Source organism: Lipotes vexillifer, unplaced genomic scaffold (assembly GCF_000442215.2).
Source record: "Lipotes vexillifer unplaced genomic scaffold, Lipotes_vexillifer_v1.1 scaffold854, whole genome shotgun sequence".
Classification (NCBI taxonomy): Eukaryota; Metazoa; Chordata; class Mammalia; order Artiodactyla; family Lipotidae; genus Lipotes; species Lipotes vexillifer.
Window position 1 is genome coordinate 298,398 of NW_006791376.1, and position 19,266 is coordinate 317,663.

General features: G+C 47.8%; 2 protein-coding genes across 2 annotated transcripts; one reads left to right on the plus strand and one right to left on the minus strand.

Annotated features, from left to right (window-relative positions):
* Positions 1–401: 401 nt before the first annotated feature.
* LOC103071965 (peptidoglycan recognition protein 3) lies at positions 402–7,693 on the minus strand. The gene is given in 6 exon segments (XM_007472249.1): positions 402–604; positions 2,096–2,248; positions 3,186–3,304; positions 5,280–5,481; positions 6,363–6,470; positions 7,645–7,693. Coding segments are annotated over 6 exon segments (834 nt in total).
* An 8,848-nt stretch (positions 7,694–16,541) lies between these two features.
* On the plus strand, positions 16,542–18,791 carry LOC103072235 (protein S100-A9). Its single transcript, XM_007464383.1, has 2 exons — positions 16,542–16,691; positions 18,555–18,791. The coding sequence occupies exons 1-2, from the start codon at positions 16,542–16,544 to the stop codon at positions 18,789–18,791; spliced, it is 387 nt and encodes a 128-aa protein (XP_007464445.1).
* The last annotated feature ends 475 nt before the right edge of the window (positions 18,792–19,266 follow it).

The following is a 19,266-nucleotide window of genomic DNA, read 5'->3' on the forward strand; positions in this document are numbered from 1 at the left end:
ACACTCTTGCTTTATCACTGTTGTTTTAAGTCTTCTTTTCAGAGTCTTCCCAACCACTCGTGGAGAACACACCCACGGGAGATAACCAACCCTGCTATGCTCTGAAGGGTGCTCAGTCCAGGGATTTCCCTGGAAGTCCAGTGGTTAAGATTCCACGTTTCCACTACAGGAGATGTGGGTTCAATCCCTGGTCAGGGAACTAAGATCCCACATGCCATGTGGCATGGCCAAAAATTAAAAAATGAAAGATGCTCAGTCCAGAAACTTGCACAAATAAAAATATGATGTCTTATGTAAAGCACCTGGCACAAAGGAAGAGCTCGGTAAATACTGGCTCCCTCCCCGAGCCTTCCTTCCTACAGCCCTGAAGAAAATGAGGGTCAAGTTTCCGCCGATCCCACTTACTGATATCCGATGTCACAGAAGTTCTGTGTGTCCATGTGATAGGACTGTATATCTCAGACACAGATCTGGCAGTCCATGGATATGTTGCAGGTCGCCCCAACAGTGTGGATGATGATGACATATTTGGCCAGAATGTTCATTGTAGGGCAGTGTGTCTGTCTGGCTTTCCAAGCTGACCTTGTGATGATATTGGGGCAATCTGTGGTGAGGGGAAAAACCAAGGCAATGGGAATTCACCTGGGCCCACATGTGGACAATCTCACAACTGCAGACTGGTTACTCCTCAATTTCCCTAACCTCTGACACCCACTGGCACATCCTAACATGTGGGATTCTGTGAGATTCTGGGAAGGTCCCGATAACAATTGTCTGGGCCAGGTGGCTGGAGCAAGGGGCAGAGGCAAATTCTGCAGGTTCTGATAACAACTATGGAAACCAGCATATGAACAGAAGAGAAAGGACTGTTGATCATACAGAGGCATCGCCATTTTATTCAAAAAATAAAGTATACTTACATGCTTGAATATGCATTGCAACTAAATGCAGGTGTGTGTACTTATGTAACAGGGCCAGTATGCAGAAATCAGCTGACTCTCTGAACTGATCACACATATATGGAAATAATTTGAAATCTCTAAAGAACTCTACAAATGTCAGTTATCATTATTGAAGATAGCACCTGTCTGAAAGCAAGAGAAACTTCATTTAGAGATTTACAACTAAGAAAGCTTAATAAAAAGTATCCTTGAGGACTTCCCTGGTGGCACAGTGGTTGAGAGTCCGCCTGACGATGCAGGGGACACGGGTTCATGCCCCGGTCCAGGAGGATCTCACATGCCGTGGAGCAGCTGGGCCCGTGAGCCATGGCCGCTGAGCCTGCGCGTCCGGAGCCTGTGCTCTGCAATGGGAGAGGCCACAACAGTGAGAGGCCTGCGTACCACAAAAAAAAAAAGTATCCTTGAGTCCAAGAAAAGGTCCACTCTAGCAGAGAGTGTTAAACTTCTGAAAGTGCTTATAATTGTACTGGTTTTAGGTTGCTGCTTGTTCATTCCAAAATAATGCATAATTTTCATTACCCCACTTCTTGGAATATTCATACTCATGTCAGTGTAATCTGTGAATTCAAATTTTTCTCAGTGCTGTGGTCATATTGTAATTTGGCTTGTTTTTGCATTTAGAAATGTGTCTGTGTATGTGTGTACGTGTGTGTGTGACAGAGATTGTGTATGTCTATGTGTATTCATGTAATATACACAAATATGTATATATGTTTACCCCACCCCATTTTCATGCTCTATTCTTCTCCAGAGTCCTCATGCCATTTGACATCATACATATTTGACTTTTTGACTTCTTCATTTTCTATCTTTCTCCACTGAAATGTGCAGTTTTCTCTGTTTTGTTCACTGCTGCATCCTCAGTACCTGGAAGAGTGGCTGGTATTCCATAAATATTTGCTAATAGAGTGAAAATGTGTGTACATATATATTTATGTCAAGTATGGTTCCATGGCCATATGGTTCTAGTGGAAAGGAGAGGAGGCCAGCAAGGTGCCCTCTTAGAATTTTCCGGATCTCAGCCTGAGATGTTCTTGGTCCAAGAAACCAATGAACACCAGTAAGAAAAATCATTCCCTACTGTAGTTGGGTGGTAACTGGGAGGAGGGTGAGGCAGGACTGAGGAGCTTTACCTTTCCTGGGCATCAGTGGCTGTTGAGGGACCAGGCAGCTCTCTTCTTTCAAGAGAAGTGGCTGAATATACTTGAGTGACATGTGACCCTTCTTTATGGCATAGAAGATCAGATCCTCTGAGGCTGATAAGGCAGCAGGGCTGGGCCTGCTGCCTGAAAGAGGATGACATGGAGCACAGAACTGTCAGCAAGAAGCTCCAACCTGGTCTAGACCTGGAGGGGAGAAAAGATGACCACCTGAGCCTGAATAACTCATGGGTGGGAAGAGCAGAAGCTGGCCCAGTAGCCAGGACAGAGGAGCTGAAAAGCAAGGAAGTACTTGCACACAGCTCTTAGAAGCTAAGTTGGTGACCTCTTCCAAGTGCCAAACTAAACTTTATCCTCTCCATCTCTAGGTGGAATCACTGGGAGACAGTGAAAGCTACATGCAGAGGGAGGCCCACCTGACCACGTCAGGAACGCCCCAGCATGGAGAAAAGGGTGACAGTATTTACTTAGTAGCCTCTACAATCAGACATGTGGCCAAGTGCTCTTTGCATCCATTAACTCATGTAATCCTCACAGAACACCTCTGAGATAAATGCTATTACTAGCCCCAGTTGGCAGATGAGGGTCCTGGCAAGTGCCAGTTATTTATCTATTGGCTCTTAATTCCATTGCTGCTCTGTGATCTCCTTTGTTCTGCAGGGGGCTGGAAACCTGAAAACTACATTTCCCAGGCTTGCTTGCTGGCCACTGCTTGGGTTCTACCAATGGGAGATGCTGGAGGAAGAGAGAAGCCATGTTTTCCTGCCTCTGAAGCCCCAGCCTCAGGGTCAACTTCAGACTCCAGAAGTGATGGCAATAACTGTGAACTCAAGCAGTGTCAGTGGTGGCTTCAGCAGTCTCACAGGGGTGCAGACCAGAGAGGAGAACGAGAACCAAAAAATGCATGTCATAGAATCCAAAGGAGAAAAGAACTTCAAGAGAGGGGCCATCATCAAAGAGGACAATATGATGTAGGCTGAAAAGACAAGAGTGTTGAGACAACAGAGCAGAGGAAGAGAGTGTAGGCAACTCCCTGGCAGAGGGACAGAGGGATGACCACTACCTAGCTTATTGCCAAAGAAAGCGAGGCCCAAGGAGACATTGTTGTAGCCCTGGACGTGCATGCCTTGGATGTTCCAGCCGACACCTTTGTACACCCTGCCATTGTTCCCAACCAGGAAGCTGCCAGGCAAGGAAACATGATTTAATGGCAAATTCCTGTAACAGGAAACTTCACACCCATCCTCAGAAGGGAAAAGGGTTCTAGAGGCTCAAAAATACTATGCTTCAATGACATGACGGTGGGAGGGAGGGTGATAACGCATTTTAGACTTCCAAGAGATGTGAGAATATATTTTAAATTTTGTTTTGACTTAGTTTACATGTGTCTCCCAGAACCTCACTTTAAAATACTCATTTGGTTCAAAGTGGAATTCACATGTGTGACTCTCAAGAACCTGAGAACATTAGTTCGACATTTTTCAAGGGCATTTTCATTCGTCATGTTTTTAAATTATAGGACCAAGCACTTGAACATTGAAAACAATCAACCTGAATTCAGGGATTCCTTTATGTTAACTTTTTCTTCAGTTTCTCCTTAGGAATTCCTAAGCTTTTCTTTAGCACAGAAATTTGTTTAGGATGTTCCTTTTCTCAGTTTATTTTCTGAAGCCAATGTATCTATTTTTTTGTTGTTTTACCTCCTCCTTTCTTTCTTCCTCGTTATAAATTTCTCGTCCTCCACTTTCCAGTTACAGCCTTCAAAACTGATGTTTTCACAACTCTTGCCATATTCAGCTCTTAATAGGTCATGAATTTCCACAGCAAGCTGAGCACAGAAAGAACACTTCCCTGAAGTCACCAGAGACCCAGAATGGAGTAGGGCTGACCTCCCACCCTGTGCTGACATTGGTCTGAGGACCAGGTTGGGGCCTCAGGGTGTCCGCCATGTCCCTGGCTTTGCTGGAGTACTTTCAACAGGTTGCTCTGTCCCTGCAGCCTTTGGTCAGTTCAATGTGAAAATAGCCCCTATGGCTACAGAAGCTGCAAGGTACAAACTGGAGACTGTTACACTGTCACTGCAAAAACCTGACTTCGAGATGCAGTGGCTGAAGTAGACAACACAGCAGTGACAATGGCGGGCGGTGGGGGCACTAGTGGTAGGGACAGCAGCTGAGCTGTAGTGAATACAGCATCCACAGAGGGTGGACGGGAAGACCCCCCACCCTGGCCCCCAGGGGCTCTGGTGGCTAAAACAGGGGCCTCAAACTGCTTTTACTTATTTGCAGCTAAAAATAAATCAAGAAGAGAACGTGGGTTATCCTTTCCAAAGTGGATAATTCAGAAAGCATTTATGTTTGTCTTTAGAATTCAGGGGGGAGAGCACCATTCCCTCTCTCTCTCTCTGTCTTCTTCTACAAATACATATATATTCTGATTCTTGAGGGGAAAAGAGGAGGTTGTGGGCCTCCACTCCACAGATAATCCTCAGAGGGGGTACTCAATACACAACGGAAGCATCTCCTTGCCTCACACATTTGCTTTTAACACGGGGCCCTCCTCCTTGCATCACCAGTGGGATATCTCCTATGGGATCCCAGTCTCACTATGAGGTGGCCCTTCAGGGTACCTGATACCTCTCGGGGTAAAAGCCCTGTCTGTGTGCAGAAGTGGAACAAGGCAGGACTAGGAGGCAGTCTGGGAATAGTTCTGGGTCCATGCTCCCTTGCTGAGTGTCTTTGAGCAAATTCTCTAACTTCTCCAGACCACAGCATCCTCACCTGTGACACAGGGATGGTAACATTTCTCCTGCCCATTCCTCAGAGTGACTGGGAGAGCCTACTTGAGTAATACTTGCAAAGACCTTTGTAAACTGAAATATTCTTTGAGCCCCAAGGGGGCGACTGTACTCATTACAAGACCTCTCTTGCTTCTTTCCGGGAGCTCCCAGCGGCTAAGACCACATCGACATACATGGCTCAGAGCTGTCTTACTCATGACCCCTGGGGGATTTTGGATTTTGTTTGTTTAGCATTTTTTTTGTTCATTAGAAAAGCAACATGAATGGGAAATTAAGAAAAACAGAGAAGGGGGAGCAGGAGGCCCCTTCAGAGGGATAACTCGAATGTGGGCTCCAGGGACCCCATCAGCCTCTTACATGTAGGCCACATCACACCAGCCTGTGTTGTAGACTGAATGGGACTGCAGGCCCCGCAGCTTCCAGCTGCACACATACTTTTCCTGGCACTTTATCCCCGTAAGCTGGCCCATGATGACACAGGCCACAGGCCGGGTCAGCTGGGCCCTGCAGGTCAGGAATCTCAACCCCCACTCCTTGCGGGAGACAACGGTGGATGCACCTGGTGGGGGGTTCGAGGGGGAACCACAGGCTGGCATACTAAGTTCCTGCCCGTGTCCGCCGCAGGCTGTCCAGGCCACCCTGGGTCCTCTGTGATGGGAGAGGCCCCAGGAGGAGGCCTGCATCACCACAGCCACCCCTTCCCATCTCCATATCCTGTTTAGGGTAAAACGAATCCCCATGCAGACTCCACACTCAGGCTGGGAAGTCAAGTGGCCTTTTTCTCCAAACACTTCCTCCTTGTACTTCCCTGGAGGACTTTGCCCATCCTCACCTCTTCTCTGCCTGCAGAAAGCAGTCCCAGCAGCACCCCCCACCCAACCCCGGGGTTCTGAGCCTACTTCTCAGGAAGCACGTCAGCATGGATGCCTTGGGATGCGTGGTGCCCACTGGCATTTGCCCCGGTGTCTGACTTGCCTTTCATCGGCTGTCCGCTCAGAACATGACTCTCTGAGGAAAGCTCTGCCACTCTCCACAAACCACTCTCCTCACTCTACCCGGCAAAGCCCACAGGAAGCCCCATGAACACTGAGTATGGGTCTCCCTCCTTCAGATGAAAATACACTGTGGGCAGGGCCGTGAGAGCCCCACAGAGGACCCAGGACGGCCCCAGCTCTCCCTCACTATCCTTACTTGGGGGCTCCCAGGAGCTCTCTGAGGGATGCAGGGTTTCCACCATGAGAGCTGGGGACTGGGACCCTTGTCTTTTTTCCCTGGGTTTCGTCTCTTTCCTGGAACCCACCTTTGCCTAAGGACTCAGGACAATCCAGGGAAATAGTTGGGGTTCCACCCCACCCCACCCACCCAGCCCAGCCATAGTGACGTCCTGAGGAATACTTCTGGCCCCCTAAGAAGCCCAAGGCCACCCCCAAACAGCCTCACCACTGCGACCCTTGAGAATGAGCTGTGAGATGCCAACAAACAGGTCCAGAAGCTCCTCTGACAGCCCTCTGGCTTGGGTTTCATTCCAAGACAACTGTGGGGAATCCCCTGGGAAGGAACACTGCACTTGGTGCTGGTCCTCGGAGAACACCTGGACCAGCTCTTAGGCAGAGGCTCCACATCCCCCCTACCCCCCCAGCCAACAGCCTCTCTGCCTCCCCAAGTCACCTGACTTCCTCTAGGAAACAAAGAAGAGGAAAACCATGGATGCATCTGGCCTCCCTCGGCCTCTGCCTTTCTCATCTGCCCCAATGAGGCCTTCACTCTCCCCATCCTTCCCAAGCCTCCCTCCATTTCAGACTCAGTGCAGTCTCTCCTGCCTCCTCATCTGAGCAGCTCTGCCTTTCCCAGTTCACTCGTATACATATTAATAGATCAGAGTGTCATGTACCAAGAGGGCCATCATCACGTTAACATGTATTCATATATTAAGCACCTAGTGATCCAGACAAGGTTCTTGAAATACAGAGATTTACAGATCGTTGTGACTGCCCTCACAAACTAGATTTTTTTAGATAGGATTAATGGAGGATTAATCATCACGAACATGCCTCATCCCCCTCTGCCTATTCGGTACCAGAGGTCATGGGGGCAATAGCCACGAGAACCAGCAATGTCACCCACATCACCTCTCACAGGCTGGCTCTGTAATGTACAGAGCATTTTCAAGGGCACTATCAGCTTTGTGGCTTAAAACTACTTTGTGAGATAAGCAAAGCAAATCAACTACTTCCTCTATACAGATGAGAAACTGAGATTCAGAGAGGTTATTTGTCTAAGACGATATGGGTTTTAAGCTGTGGACTTGCATTCCAACCCAGGCTGTCTGACCCCAGAGCTGTGTTGATAGCCACTAGACTCTACAGCCACCCCAAAATTGTCGGATGACCTTGGGCAAGTCACTGCCACAATGTGGCCTGTTTCTCTGTCTTTAAGATGAGGTTGCTAAGGGTCTCCACCATGGTTCTGAGATTCTGTCCTTCTGTGAAATCATCAGGAACAAATACTTGACCATAAAACTGAAGCCAAGGTGTGCTGGGCAGGCTGGAGAGGCTGCTAAGGATGGGAGCCCATCTCAGCAGGGCGTGGCGGCACCTGAGCCAGGCTCTGAAGGGGAACATAGCTAGGGGGAGGAGTGAGGACACTGGAGAGGATGATTTCCAAATGAAACCAGGCTGGGGCTGATGCCAAAAGCACTTGTGACCCAGTGAAAGAAACTCACCCCAGGCCCCGAGATCCAGAGCAGAGATGAGAAGAAGCCACAGCAGCATCCTCCTGTGGAAGTAGGTCACCAACAGGGAGAGTATAGACCACAGCCCTGGGAGAGACACCGACAGTTAGTCCGACCGTCCTAACCCTTCAAAGAGGGCTCCCACCCCATTATATGGCCCCCGTCTGCCTCCCCGCCAAACCTGTGCACCTCCTGGGGCCAGCACCTGGCGAGGCTTCTCAGGGTCTCCAGCACAGGGTTGACCCTCGGCAGGTGCTCAGTAAAGGTGAGGGTGCTAACACCTCTGTTTAGCCACCACCATCACCAGCCTCCTATTACCCTGAGAGCTCTTGGTCCCTCCTAGGAGCCCAGTGCCTTATCTAAGGCCTTCCAGCATAGATAATAACAATTTCTGAAATCCCTGAGTACCTATTATGAATAAACCATGTGTAGATGTTTTTACATCTAGTGCTGTAATTTTATATTTAATCCTTATAAAATTCCTATAAGATATTTTTAACCCCATTTTTATAGGTGAGAACACTGAGGCTCAGAGGAGCAAACTACAATAGGGGGAGGGGTGGGCTTCATCCCCAGCGCTATCTGAGTCAGACGTGTGTTAAGTCATCCATTTCGGTCCTCCATCCTTCAAAGATCCCTGACAGATGCTCACCTAACTTCTTCTTGAGTGAGAATAGTAATAAATAATAGCAGCTACCATTTACTGTCACATCCTATTTTCCAAGTATTTGCTGAGGATTTCATAGTTATTCCATTAAGTATCTTCACAATGACCTATGAGACCTGTACTTATCATCAGGAAACTGGACTTCAGAGAGTTTAAGTCACTTGCCCGAAGTTACCCAATTAGAAGGGGCAGATCTGTCTGACTCCAGTGACTCTGCCTGGAACTTCTCCACAATCAGCTTGAGTTTCTGATGGTGGAGATTCTCAACAAGGATACAAGAGGTTAAACTCTGGGATTATTGTGGTCCTTTCCAGCTGCAGGAATATTTTCTGCTGTGCCAGGCAGGAATATTTTCTGCTGTTTCAGTCAGAAATGAGTTGTTTTCTTGGGCTCAATCCAAATGAAATATCAATTCCCTGAGATGTCAACCAAAACATCAACTTTTCTCCCAATTATCCTACTGAGAAACTATAGAGAGAGATTTGAGATAAAATGGGGCAGATCACTGGCCTCCAGAGATTTTATATTATAATCAATAGTTCCCAGATGGAAAATGTGTAGAACCCCAGTTTAAGATGAGCATATAGGAGCTTCCTGGATCAGGACAAGAAATCTCTTGGCTGTTAGCACCCAGGAATCCAGTCATTCGAGAAAACTGTGTCCTGTTGACAAACCAGCCAGCCACAGAGGAGGGCAGGCACCTGATGAACATGTGGGAAAGTGTTGAGCCTCTCTCATTGGCCAAATGAGAGGCAAGGATTAACTTGCCCAAGTTGGAAGCCCTGTCGGCTGGCCTCCCAGGAAAGAAGTTGGCCTCTTGCAAAGCTACCTAGAAACCAGCAATCAATTCTGGTCAATAGGAGGTTTACACCCTGGTCACTTGGCCATGGTGCTTCCCAACCATGAATGATAACGAGGCGAGTGGAGTCCCAAGCTTGTCACATCATAAGCTGAAATTGCAAGGCTTGAACCCAACCCCTCATTTTACTAGGGCAGGGACTGGTGGGGTCTCCCACCCCCACCTCCAACTGCATACACCGAGCTGGCAGGACAGGCTGCAGCCACAGTTTAGCCACCGTGGCTCACATTGCTATGCATCCTCTGTACCTAAAATGAAGATGAAATATTAGGATAGGAGACAAGTGAGACATAATAGATTGGGATTCCAGGTTAGACAGAAAGGGAAGAAATTGGGTACAGGTAACCCCAGGACCCAGAGCCTTGGCAAGAAAGATCCAGGTGTGGTAGAACCAAACCCATTTAGAACAATTTAGGATAGGGAAAGTTTTCTTACTTGGAGGAAGAATTCAAGAGTGGAGATCAGGGAAACTTTCTCCACTATGTTAACTTTTTAACCTGATAGAGTCCAGTCCCTCCAATAGGAGAGGGCTTCTCAAGAAGACACACACACACACACACACACACACACACACACACACACTCAGAAATACCTGTGGGTCCCTCGCTGTCCCAGCCCCACAGGTCAGGCTGCAGCTGGCTCACCCCTCATTGGCTGGCAGTGCCTTCCTTTCAGGCTTGGTCTCTGGCCCTGCCCTCCTTCTCCAGCTGCTGCCTCCTCGGCCTTCTCTCTCCCTGACACTAGAGGGCACTCCCTCCCCGGGAATGGAGACTGGGCCCTGGCTTTCCAGAGAGAAGAGGAAGGCCGGGAGCCCTAGCCAAATGGGGAGAAGAGGAGAAGGGCGGAGCTCTGAGGCTCTTAGGAGCTCTGTCCACCATCCATAGAATCGAGAGGGACTCGGTGAGACCAGACAGGTGCTGACAGCAGGCGACCCGCCCTGCGAAGAAGCCCCGGTACTTCCTCCCTGGGAAAGGGCATGGCTGCCCAAGGCTCCCTGAGCTCCTTCCTCATCCCCAGTCCCCAGGAAACCCGGCAAAGCCAGGGGTTGTGCCTGTGAGACCTGAGGGTCACCTCTGGGAATGTCCTGCCCGTGGGGACAGATCTGCTCCAGGAGTTTGAAGGCTGTGGATGGAGGTCGCTCACCAACAGCCCCCCATCCCACTCCTTTCCACTGGCCTCACCAGCAGGGGCAGGAGGGGAGCAGAGAAGTAGAAAAGTACATCCCAGGAGGCCGCACACACTGTGTCCTCATCACTAGAACTTACTCCCACCCTGTGGCCAGGGGGCCCATTCACTCACCACCCCTACCTCAGCAACAAACTGTCACCCACCCAGGAAGCCCCCCACAAACTGAGACTCTGCAGCCCCTCACCCACTCTCAGCTCATCCCCTAACATGCTCCACAGTCTGCAGCTCTGGTCTCCAGAGAACTTGAATCTTCACAGAGGAAACTCCACATGACCCTTTGCACAAGTACAATAGGACAATGTGTCTCCACAGGGATTTTCAGGGACTCCCACCTTACAGTGGGTGGGGTAGCCTCCTGAGACCCTAAACGGACCCTTCTGAGGGAACACCCCCAAATCTGCATGAGTTGCCCTTAGTGGAGCTGCAGAGTCACCCTGAGGCCGGGGGTCCACAGAAAACCTCCCTCAAAGGGCTGCACTGGTTCCACCTGCTGTTCTCACCTATTGACCCACCCAGGCCCAGGGCTGAGTCTCCCCAAGGAGAAGACTCCACTTCCCACCACCCCTCCTTCCAACCTCTGGCCTTGGGGTCTGGGCACCTATTGATCAAGCCAGGAATAGCCTGCCAGGGTCGGGACCTCCACGGTTCAGCCCTGGAATCAACCCAGGCCCGGGTTAGCCTGGGACCTTGGGGCCCGCCATGACCTTCTGACATGAGGGAACCCACCGCCAACACAGGATCCCCAAGTGTGGACTCTCTTCTATTTCAAAGCCCTGTCCAGCTGCTCACTCCTGCCAACTGCTCACCCTATTCTCCCCCCACCCATTCACTTTCATGCTAATCAGCACTATATGGTCACAGTCAACATCTCCACAGAAAGTGACAGGACAACAAACACACCGGTGGGTATTTCACGCTCACTCGTTTCTTCATTTATTAGTGCACTCCTGAATTTATTAGTTCAACATATTGAACTAGGAGCACCTCAATACATAAGGAGCACCTCAATACATAAGGAAAATACTAACAGCCATAGAAGGGGAAATCGACAGTAACACATTCATAGTAGGGGATTTTAACACCCCACTTTCACCAATGGAAAGATCATCCATAATGAAAATAAATAAGGACACACAAGCTTTAAATGATACATTAAACAATATGGACTTAATTGATATTTATAGGACATTCCATCCAAAAACAACAAAATACACATTTTTCTCAAGTGCTCATGGAACATTCTCCAGGTTAGGTCATATCTTGGGTCACAAATCAAGCCTTGGTAAATTTAAGAAAATTGAAATTGTATCAAGTATCTTTTCCTACCACAACGCTATGAGACTAGATATCAATTACAGGAAAAGATCTGTAAAAAATACAAACACATGGAGCTAAACAATACACTACTTAATAATGAAGTGATCACTGAAGAAATCAAAGAGGAAATCAAAAAATACCTAGGAACAAATAACAATGGAGACAAGATGACCCTAAACCTATGGGATGCAGCAAAAGCAGTTCTAAGAGGGAAATTTATAGCAATACAATCCTATCTTAAGAAACAGGAAACATCTCGAATAAACAACCTAACCTTGCACCTAAAGCAATTAGAGAAAGAAGAACAAAAATTCCCCAAAGTTATCAGAAGGAAAGAAATTGTTAAGATCAGATCAGAAATAAATGAAAAAGGAAGGAAGGAAACAATAGCAAAGGTCAATAAAACTAAAAGCTGGTTCTTTGAGAAGATAAACAAAATTGATAAACCATAGCCAGACTCATAAAGAAAAAAACGGAGAAGACTAAAATCAATAGGATTAGAAATGAAAAAGGAGAAGTAACAACTGGCACTGCAGAAATACAAAAGATCATAAGAGATTACTAAAAGCAACTCTATGCCAATAAAATGGACAACCTGGAAAAATGGACAAATTCTTAGAAATGCAAAACCTGCCAAGACTGAATCAGGAAGAAATAGAAAATATGAACAGACCAATCACAAGCACTGAAATTGAAACTGTGATTAAAAATCTTCCAACAAACAAAAGCCCAGGACCAGATGGCTTCACAGGCGAATTCTATCAAACATTTAGAGAAGAGCTAACACCTATACTTCTCAAACTCTTCCAAAATATAGCAGAGGGTGGAACACTCCCAAATTCCTTCTACGAGGCCACCATCACCCTGATACCAAAACCAGACAAGGATGTCACAAAGAAAGAAAACTACAGGCCAATATCACTGATGAACATAGATGCAAAAATCCTCAACAAAATACTAGCAAACAGAATCCAACAGCACATTAAAAGGATCATACACCATGATCAAGTGGGGTTTATTCCAGGAATGCAAGGATTCTTCAATATACGCAAATCTATCAATGTGATAAACCATATTAACAAATTGAAGGAGAAAAACCATATGATCATCTCAATAGATGCAGAGAAAGCTTTTGACAAAATTCAACACCCATTTATGATAAAAACCATGGAAAAAGTAGGCATAGAGGGAACTTTCCTCAACATAATAAAGGCCAAATATGACAAGCACACAGCCAACATCATCCTCAATGGTGAAAAACTGAAAGCATTTCCACTAAGATCAGACACAAGACAAGGTTGCCCACTCTCACCACTCTTATTCAACATAGTTTTGGAAGTTTTAGCCACAGCAATCAGAGAAGAAAAGGAAATAAAAGGAATCCAAATCAGAAAAGAAGAAGTAAAGCAGTCACTGTTTGCAGATGACATGATACTATACATAGAGATTCCTAAAGATGCTACCAAAAAACTACTAGAGCTAATCAATGAATTTGGTAAAGTTGCAGGATACAAATTTAATGCACAGAAATGTCTGGCATTCCTATACAATAATCATGAAAAATCTGAAAGTGAAATCAAGAAAACACGACTATTTACCACTGCAACAAAAAGAATAAAATATCTAGGAATAAACTTACCTAAGGAGACAAAAGACCTGTATGCAGAAAATTATAAGACACTGATGAAAGAAATTAAAGATGATACAAATAGATGGAGAGATATACCGTGTTCTTGGATTGGAAGAATCAACATGGTCAAAATGACTCTACTACCCAAAGCAATCTATAGATTCAATGCAATCCCTATCAAACTACCACTGGCATTTTTCACAGAACTAGAACACAAAATTTCACAATTTGTATGGAAACACAAAAGACCCCGAATAGCCAAAGCAATCTTGAGAACAAAAAACGGAGCTGGGGGAATCAGGCTGCCTGACTTCAGACTATACTACAAAGCTACAGTAATCAAGACAGTATGGTCCTTGCACAAAAACAGAAATATAGATCAGTAGAACAGGATAGAAAGCCCAGAGATAAACCCACGTACATATGGTCACCTTATCTTTGGTAAAGGAGGCAGGAATGTACAGTGGAGAAAAGACAGCCTCTTCAATAAGTGGTGCTGGGAAAACTGGACAGCTACATATAAAAGAATGAAATTAGAACACTCCCTAACACCATCCACAAAAATAAGCTCAAAATGGATTAAAGACCTAAATGTAAGGCCAGAAACTATCAAACTCTTAGAGGAAAACATAGGCAGAACACTCTATGACATAAATCACAGCAAGATCCTTTTTGACCCACCTCCTAGAAAAACGGAAATAAAAACAAAAATAAACAAATTGGACCTAATGAAACTTCAAAGCTTTTGCACAACAAAGGAAACTATAAACAAGACCAAAAGACAACCCTCAGAATGGGAGAAAATATTTGCAAATGAAGCAACTGACAAAGGATTAATCTCCAAAATTTTCAAGCAGCTCATGCAGCTCAATAACAAAAAAACAAACAACCCAATCCAAAAATAGGCAGAAGACCTAAATAGACATTTCTCCAAAGAAGATATACAGATTGCCAACAAACACATGAAGGTTGCTCAACACCACTAAACATTAGAGAAATGCATATCAAAACTACAATGAGATATCATCTCACACCGGTTAGAATGGCCATCATCAAAATTCTAGAAATAATAAATGCTGGAGAGGGTGTGGAGAAAAGGGAACACCCTTGCATTGCTGGTGGGAATGTGAATTGGTACAACCACTATGGAGAACAGTATGGAGGTTCCTTAAAAAACTACAGATAGAACTACCATATGACCCAGCAATCTCACTACTGGGCATATACCCTGAGAAAACCATAATTCAAAAAGAGTCATGTACCAAAATGTTCATTGCAGCTCTATTTATAATAGCCAGCAGATGGACGCAAACTAAGTGTCCATCATTGGATGAATGGATAAAGAAGATGTGGCACATATATACAATGGAATATTACTCAGCCATAAAAAGAAATGAAATTGAGTTATTTATAGTGAGGTGGATGGACCTAGAGTCTGTCATACAGAGTGAAGTAAGTCAGAAAGAGAATGACAAATACCGTATGCTAACATATATTTATGGAATCTAAGAAAAAAGAAGTCATGAAGAATCTACAGATAAGACGGGAATAAAGACACAGACCTACTAGGGAATGGACTTGAGGATATGGGGAGGGGGAAGGGTAAGCTGTGACAAAGTGAGAGAGTGGCATGGACATTTATACTCTACCAAACGTAAAATAGATAGCTAGTGGGAAGCAGCCGCATAGCACAGGGAGATCAGCTCGGTGCTTTGTGACCACCTAGAGGGGTGGGATACGGAGCACAGGAGGGAGGGAGACGCAAGAGGGAAGAGATATGGGAACATATGTATATGTATAACTGATTCACTTTGTTATAAAGCAGAAACTAACACCATTGTAAAGTAATTATACTCCAATAAAGATGTAAAAGAAAAAATTAGTTGACGAATCTTATAAGCAGGAGTTTTCACATAAAATTTCAGATTCCCTGGACCTTTGGGAGGTCCATTAACACCTGATCCACTTTCCCACGTGGCCGCCTTCCCCTGAGGCTGAGTACCAGCTGCCCCTTCAAGTTAGGAATGCTCTTATTTGCCACAGTCCTCACCACTCCCTAGTGTCCCCAACCCTGAGGCCCCATGTCGGTTGTCACAAGTCATGCTACTGATGGTGCTCTTGGTGTTCTCCAGCCCACCCCGCTTCACCACTTTACTCCAGGTCCCTAGTTCCTGCAAGCTTGTGTCTTGAGATCCTTGGTCCAGAGTGAAATGTGCCCTGGTACAGGCAGCAGAGGGCGCTGTTGACACACACAGGAGAGGCGCCCCGGGCACCTGCTGGGATGGACGGATGCAGGCTGCTGTCTGTGCTTCCTCCATAAGCCCAAACAATGGAGGGCAGGCCCCTCGCCCTCCTAAGAGCACTCATCGCAGGGCTTGGCAGGGCCATCCTTGTTGGGCTGCCCAGACAGAGAGGGTTGGCCACCTCAGGGGTCCTCAGCCCACCATCAGACACTGGCTATTGCAGGTGGGAAGGCACAACCTCAGCGGGGACACGGGGAGAGAGGGGTGCCAGAGGAGAGGCAGCTTGCTAGCTTGCTCAGGGAAGGCAGGGCTGTGGTGTGGAGGGGAAGTGGACTAACCAACAAGCTTCCTCCCAAACCAGCTCCAGGCCAGGGCTTGGAATTTCACAAAAAGGCAAAAAGGGCTTTGTCAACATTTCTTGTCCCAGCCCAGCCCCCTTCCTGGCAGTGACACAGCCTAGTTCAGGGTTACCACACTGCTTACCTGTGAAGCAATCTTCCCACAAGAAGGCTGAGTTTCTCAGCCAGAGGCCTATAAATACTGGGCCCCCATCTTTCTGTCAAACCCCTCTGTGTGACTCCTGGGCTTGGGTAAGTGAGCTGCCAGTTTCCCCGGGGCCGGAGCCTGCCTGCTGACTCTTTACTCCCCTCACCCATCTTCATTTCAAACCTCCTCCTGGAAGCCCTCCTCAATTGACTGCTCACTTTAAAGCTTCCTTCCCGTTTTCTTAGGTCATGTTCTGCTGCAGCCTCCTCTCCTCAAAGGTTCTCCTTTTTAGCACTCCCTAGATGGTCTGTAAACCATTCCTACCATGTATGGAACAGGGTCATCTCCCAGTTCTGTTGCAGCCCCTGCTTTCTTTTTATTCTGTTTCCCCCTTCATTCCTGCGTGCAGCCAGTAGGAGGTGTCAAGGAAGCTTGATGGTCTTTTCTTCTAAGCACCAGAACTCTTGCTTCTCCTTTGCTCAAACAGAGTGCAGGAAGATGGCTGACCAACTGTCGCAGCTGGAAAGCAGCATAGAAACCATCATCAATATCTTCCACCAGTACTCTATACGGCTGCAGCCCCCGGACACCCTGAACAAGAAAGAATTCAAAGAGCTGGTGAAAAAAGAGCTGCCAAACTTTCTCAAGGTAGGGCTGGACTCCTGTCAGAACTGACCCAGACAGTCTGGGCTAAGGATGGAGAATAGGGGTGCAATCTGCAATGGTCAAGGAAAAAGTTCTTGCCCCTTCAACCTAGCCTCCAGAGGCAGTGGGCTCCATGTTTGGAACAGGATTTTGACACTGTCACTAGAGGTGGTCCATGTTAGGTGGCACTAACAGACTGAGCATGTGCAGTGTGCCAGGTCCCATCCTGGGCAGGGCATGTAGTGGCCCACCGGGACCCACTGTCCTGATGGGAGAGACACGCAACGAATGTGTTGACCAATCAAGAACACAGATAGATCCACAGCCAATAAGTACCTGAAAGAAAAACAGAAAGAGCACTGTGGGTGATGTGGGCTGGATACGGGGAGAGGTGACTAGTTAAATGGACATGAAGGGCCCCTCTAAGGAGGTGACATTTGAGTTGAGACCTGAATTTTGGTGGGGGGAAGCAAGTGAAGACTACCCTTGGCAGGAAGCCAATGAGATTGTAAGCCTCAGATGGACTTGGAGTGGAAGACCCCAGAGGGCTTTTTTAATCCAAAGGCTCTCTGGTAAGAAACAAATGAACAGCATGTGGGAAAGGACCCAGCCCAGCACCAGTGTGTACAAAGCACTCAGTAACATGTTAGTTTATTTCCCTGATCTGAACATGATTAGGCAGCTCTAAGAAAAGGAGGATTCGTTCCACAGGATCTTTTTGTTTTCTTTACAAATTTGGTGACTTTGGGGACACAGAGGACTGGACTAAGAAGGGTGGGGCATCTAGGTCCCAGTCTCAGTTCCATTCCTGGAGCAAGATGTTCCGGGATAGGTGGCCAGCCCTGCCTGGAGCCCCTCCCCACCTTGGAAAGGTGGAGAATCACAGCTGTCGGAGGTACTGGGGTTGCTGACAGCTCCCTGAAGTTGCAGACCTCAGCAAGCAGGACGCTCGGTCAGGGTGGACAAGAGAGGATACAGCCAAGAGGTTGTGTGGGCAATGTTTTCCTTTGTGAGACCCCTATCCCACCCCATCCACCACGCCCCACATGCAGAGCAGGTAGGCCAGGATGGGAAGCTGGACCCCCTCCTATGGGCTACTCAGGAGCGAGTGATCTGCCAGGGTGAGGCCAAAGGTGCAAAAAAGCAGATCACGCTGAAGCGTTGCAGAGTGGGAAGGGCATGGGAGATGAGCTGGGCACCTGCAGGTTCCCAGGAGAAGCCTCAGAGGGGGTGCCCCAGCCAGTGGGAGGCGGGGCTGGAACCCAGTGGGGCCTGGATCCTTCACCTCCCCTCATGCCCCCCTTGCACACTTATCACACCACACTGCTCTCTGTCGCCATCTCGTTTCCCTCGGGTGCTTCCCCACCATGCAGGCTGAAATGAGAGTCACTAAGTAGTAACCTGGAGAGGGAGGGGGGAGGCAGGAAGAGGAGGGCGTGGCATGAATAGGAGTAGAGGGAACGGGACAAGACCAGGCTCTGAGCCAGATAGGAATGTGCGTGTCCACCCTTCTGCTCCCAAGCCTTGTCAATCTGCACAAGCTAATTACCGTTTGTACGACTGTTTCCTCAAGTCTTCCTCAAGGAAGATTCCAAGTCTCCCTATCATTGTTATAAGGACCAAATGAGGAGACATCTCTGTACTTATGAACTGTGTGACCTCAGGCAAGTCACTCAACCTCAGTTCCTCTCCTGTAAAATGGAGAGAATTGTGGTGGCCAGGAATCAGAAAGTGTCCAGCAGATGCTCAAACTGAGGCCCAGGAGCCTGGCGTCACTCTGCCTTTGCCATCGGGTCACTTGCTGTGCTCCCCGTCCTTAGCCCTGACCACACCCAGCCCTGACTGCCCTGTGTCTCCCACCGGCAGAAGGAGACGAAGGATGACAAAGCCATAAACGAGATCATGGAGGACCTGGACACAGATGTAGACAAGGAGCTGAACTTCCAGGAGTTCTCCGTGCTGGTGGGCAAGCTGACAGAAGCCTCCCACGAGGAGATGCACAAGACGGCGCCCCCAGGAGTAGGCCACAGGCACGGGCCAGGCTTCAGGGAGGGTGGTTCAGGCCACGGCCACAGCCATGGCAATCATGGCCACAGCCACTAATCAGGTCAGGCCACTGGCCCCTGCACACCTAGGGCCACGGTGCTGCCTTAGCTGCAGGGCAGGGAGATGGGGGTGAAATATAAAGTCTTCCTCCGAGCCAGTGTTCTGTGTGCTTCTTTCCCCACCCCCTTCCCAACCTGACCTTCCTGGAGGTCTGGGAGTTTGACAGCCCTGTGACTTAACTGGGCCTCAATTTCTGCATTCAGTAAGAACAAAACAAGAAGCAACAAAAGTGTGGGTCTCTTCTGGGCCCTTTGGGTTCACCTCCCTGACCATCTCCTTACCTCTGACTCTAGGCCCCCCTGCTTAGGTCCCCGTCACCCTGCCCCAGCTCAGGACCTCTCTGTCCAGACAGTCAAAGTGGTCCCTGTCACCATAAAAAGCAAAAGGGGAGTTTCCGTTCCCCTCAACCTTCCAGCCACCCCCCAATCCTGCCCCCACCCCCTCTTCACCCAGTACTCTCCACATGGCCATC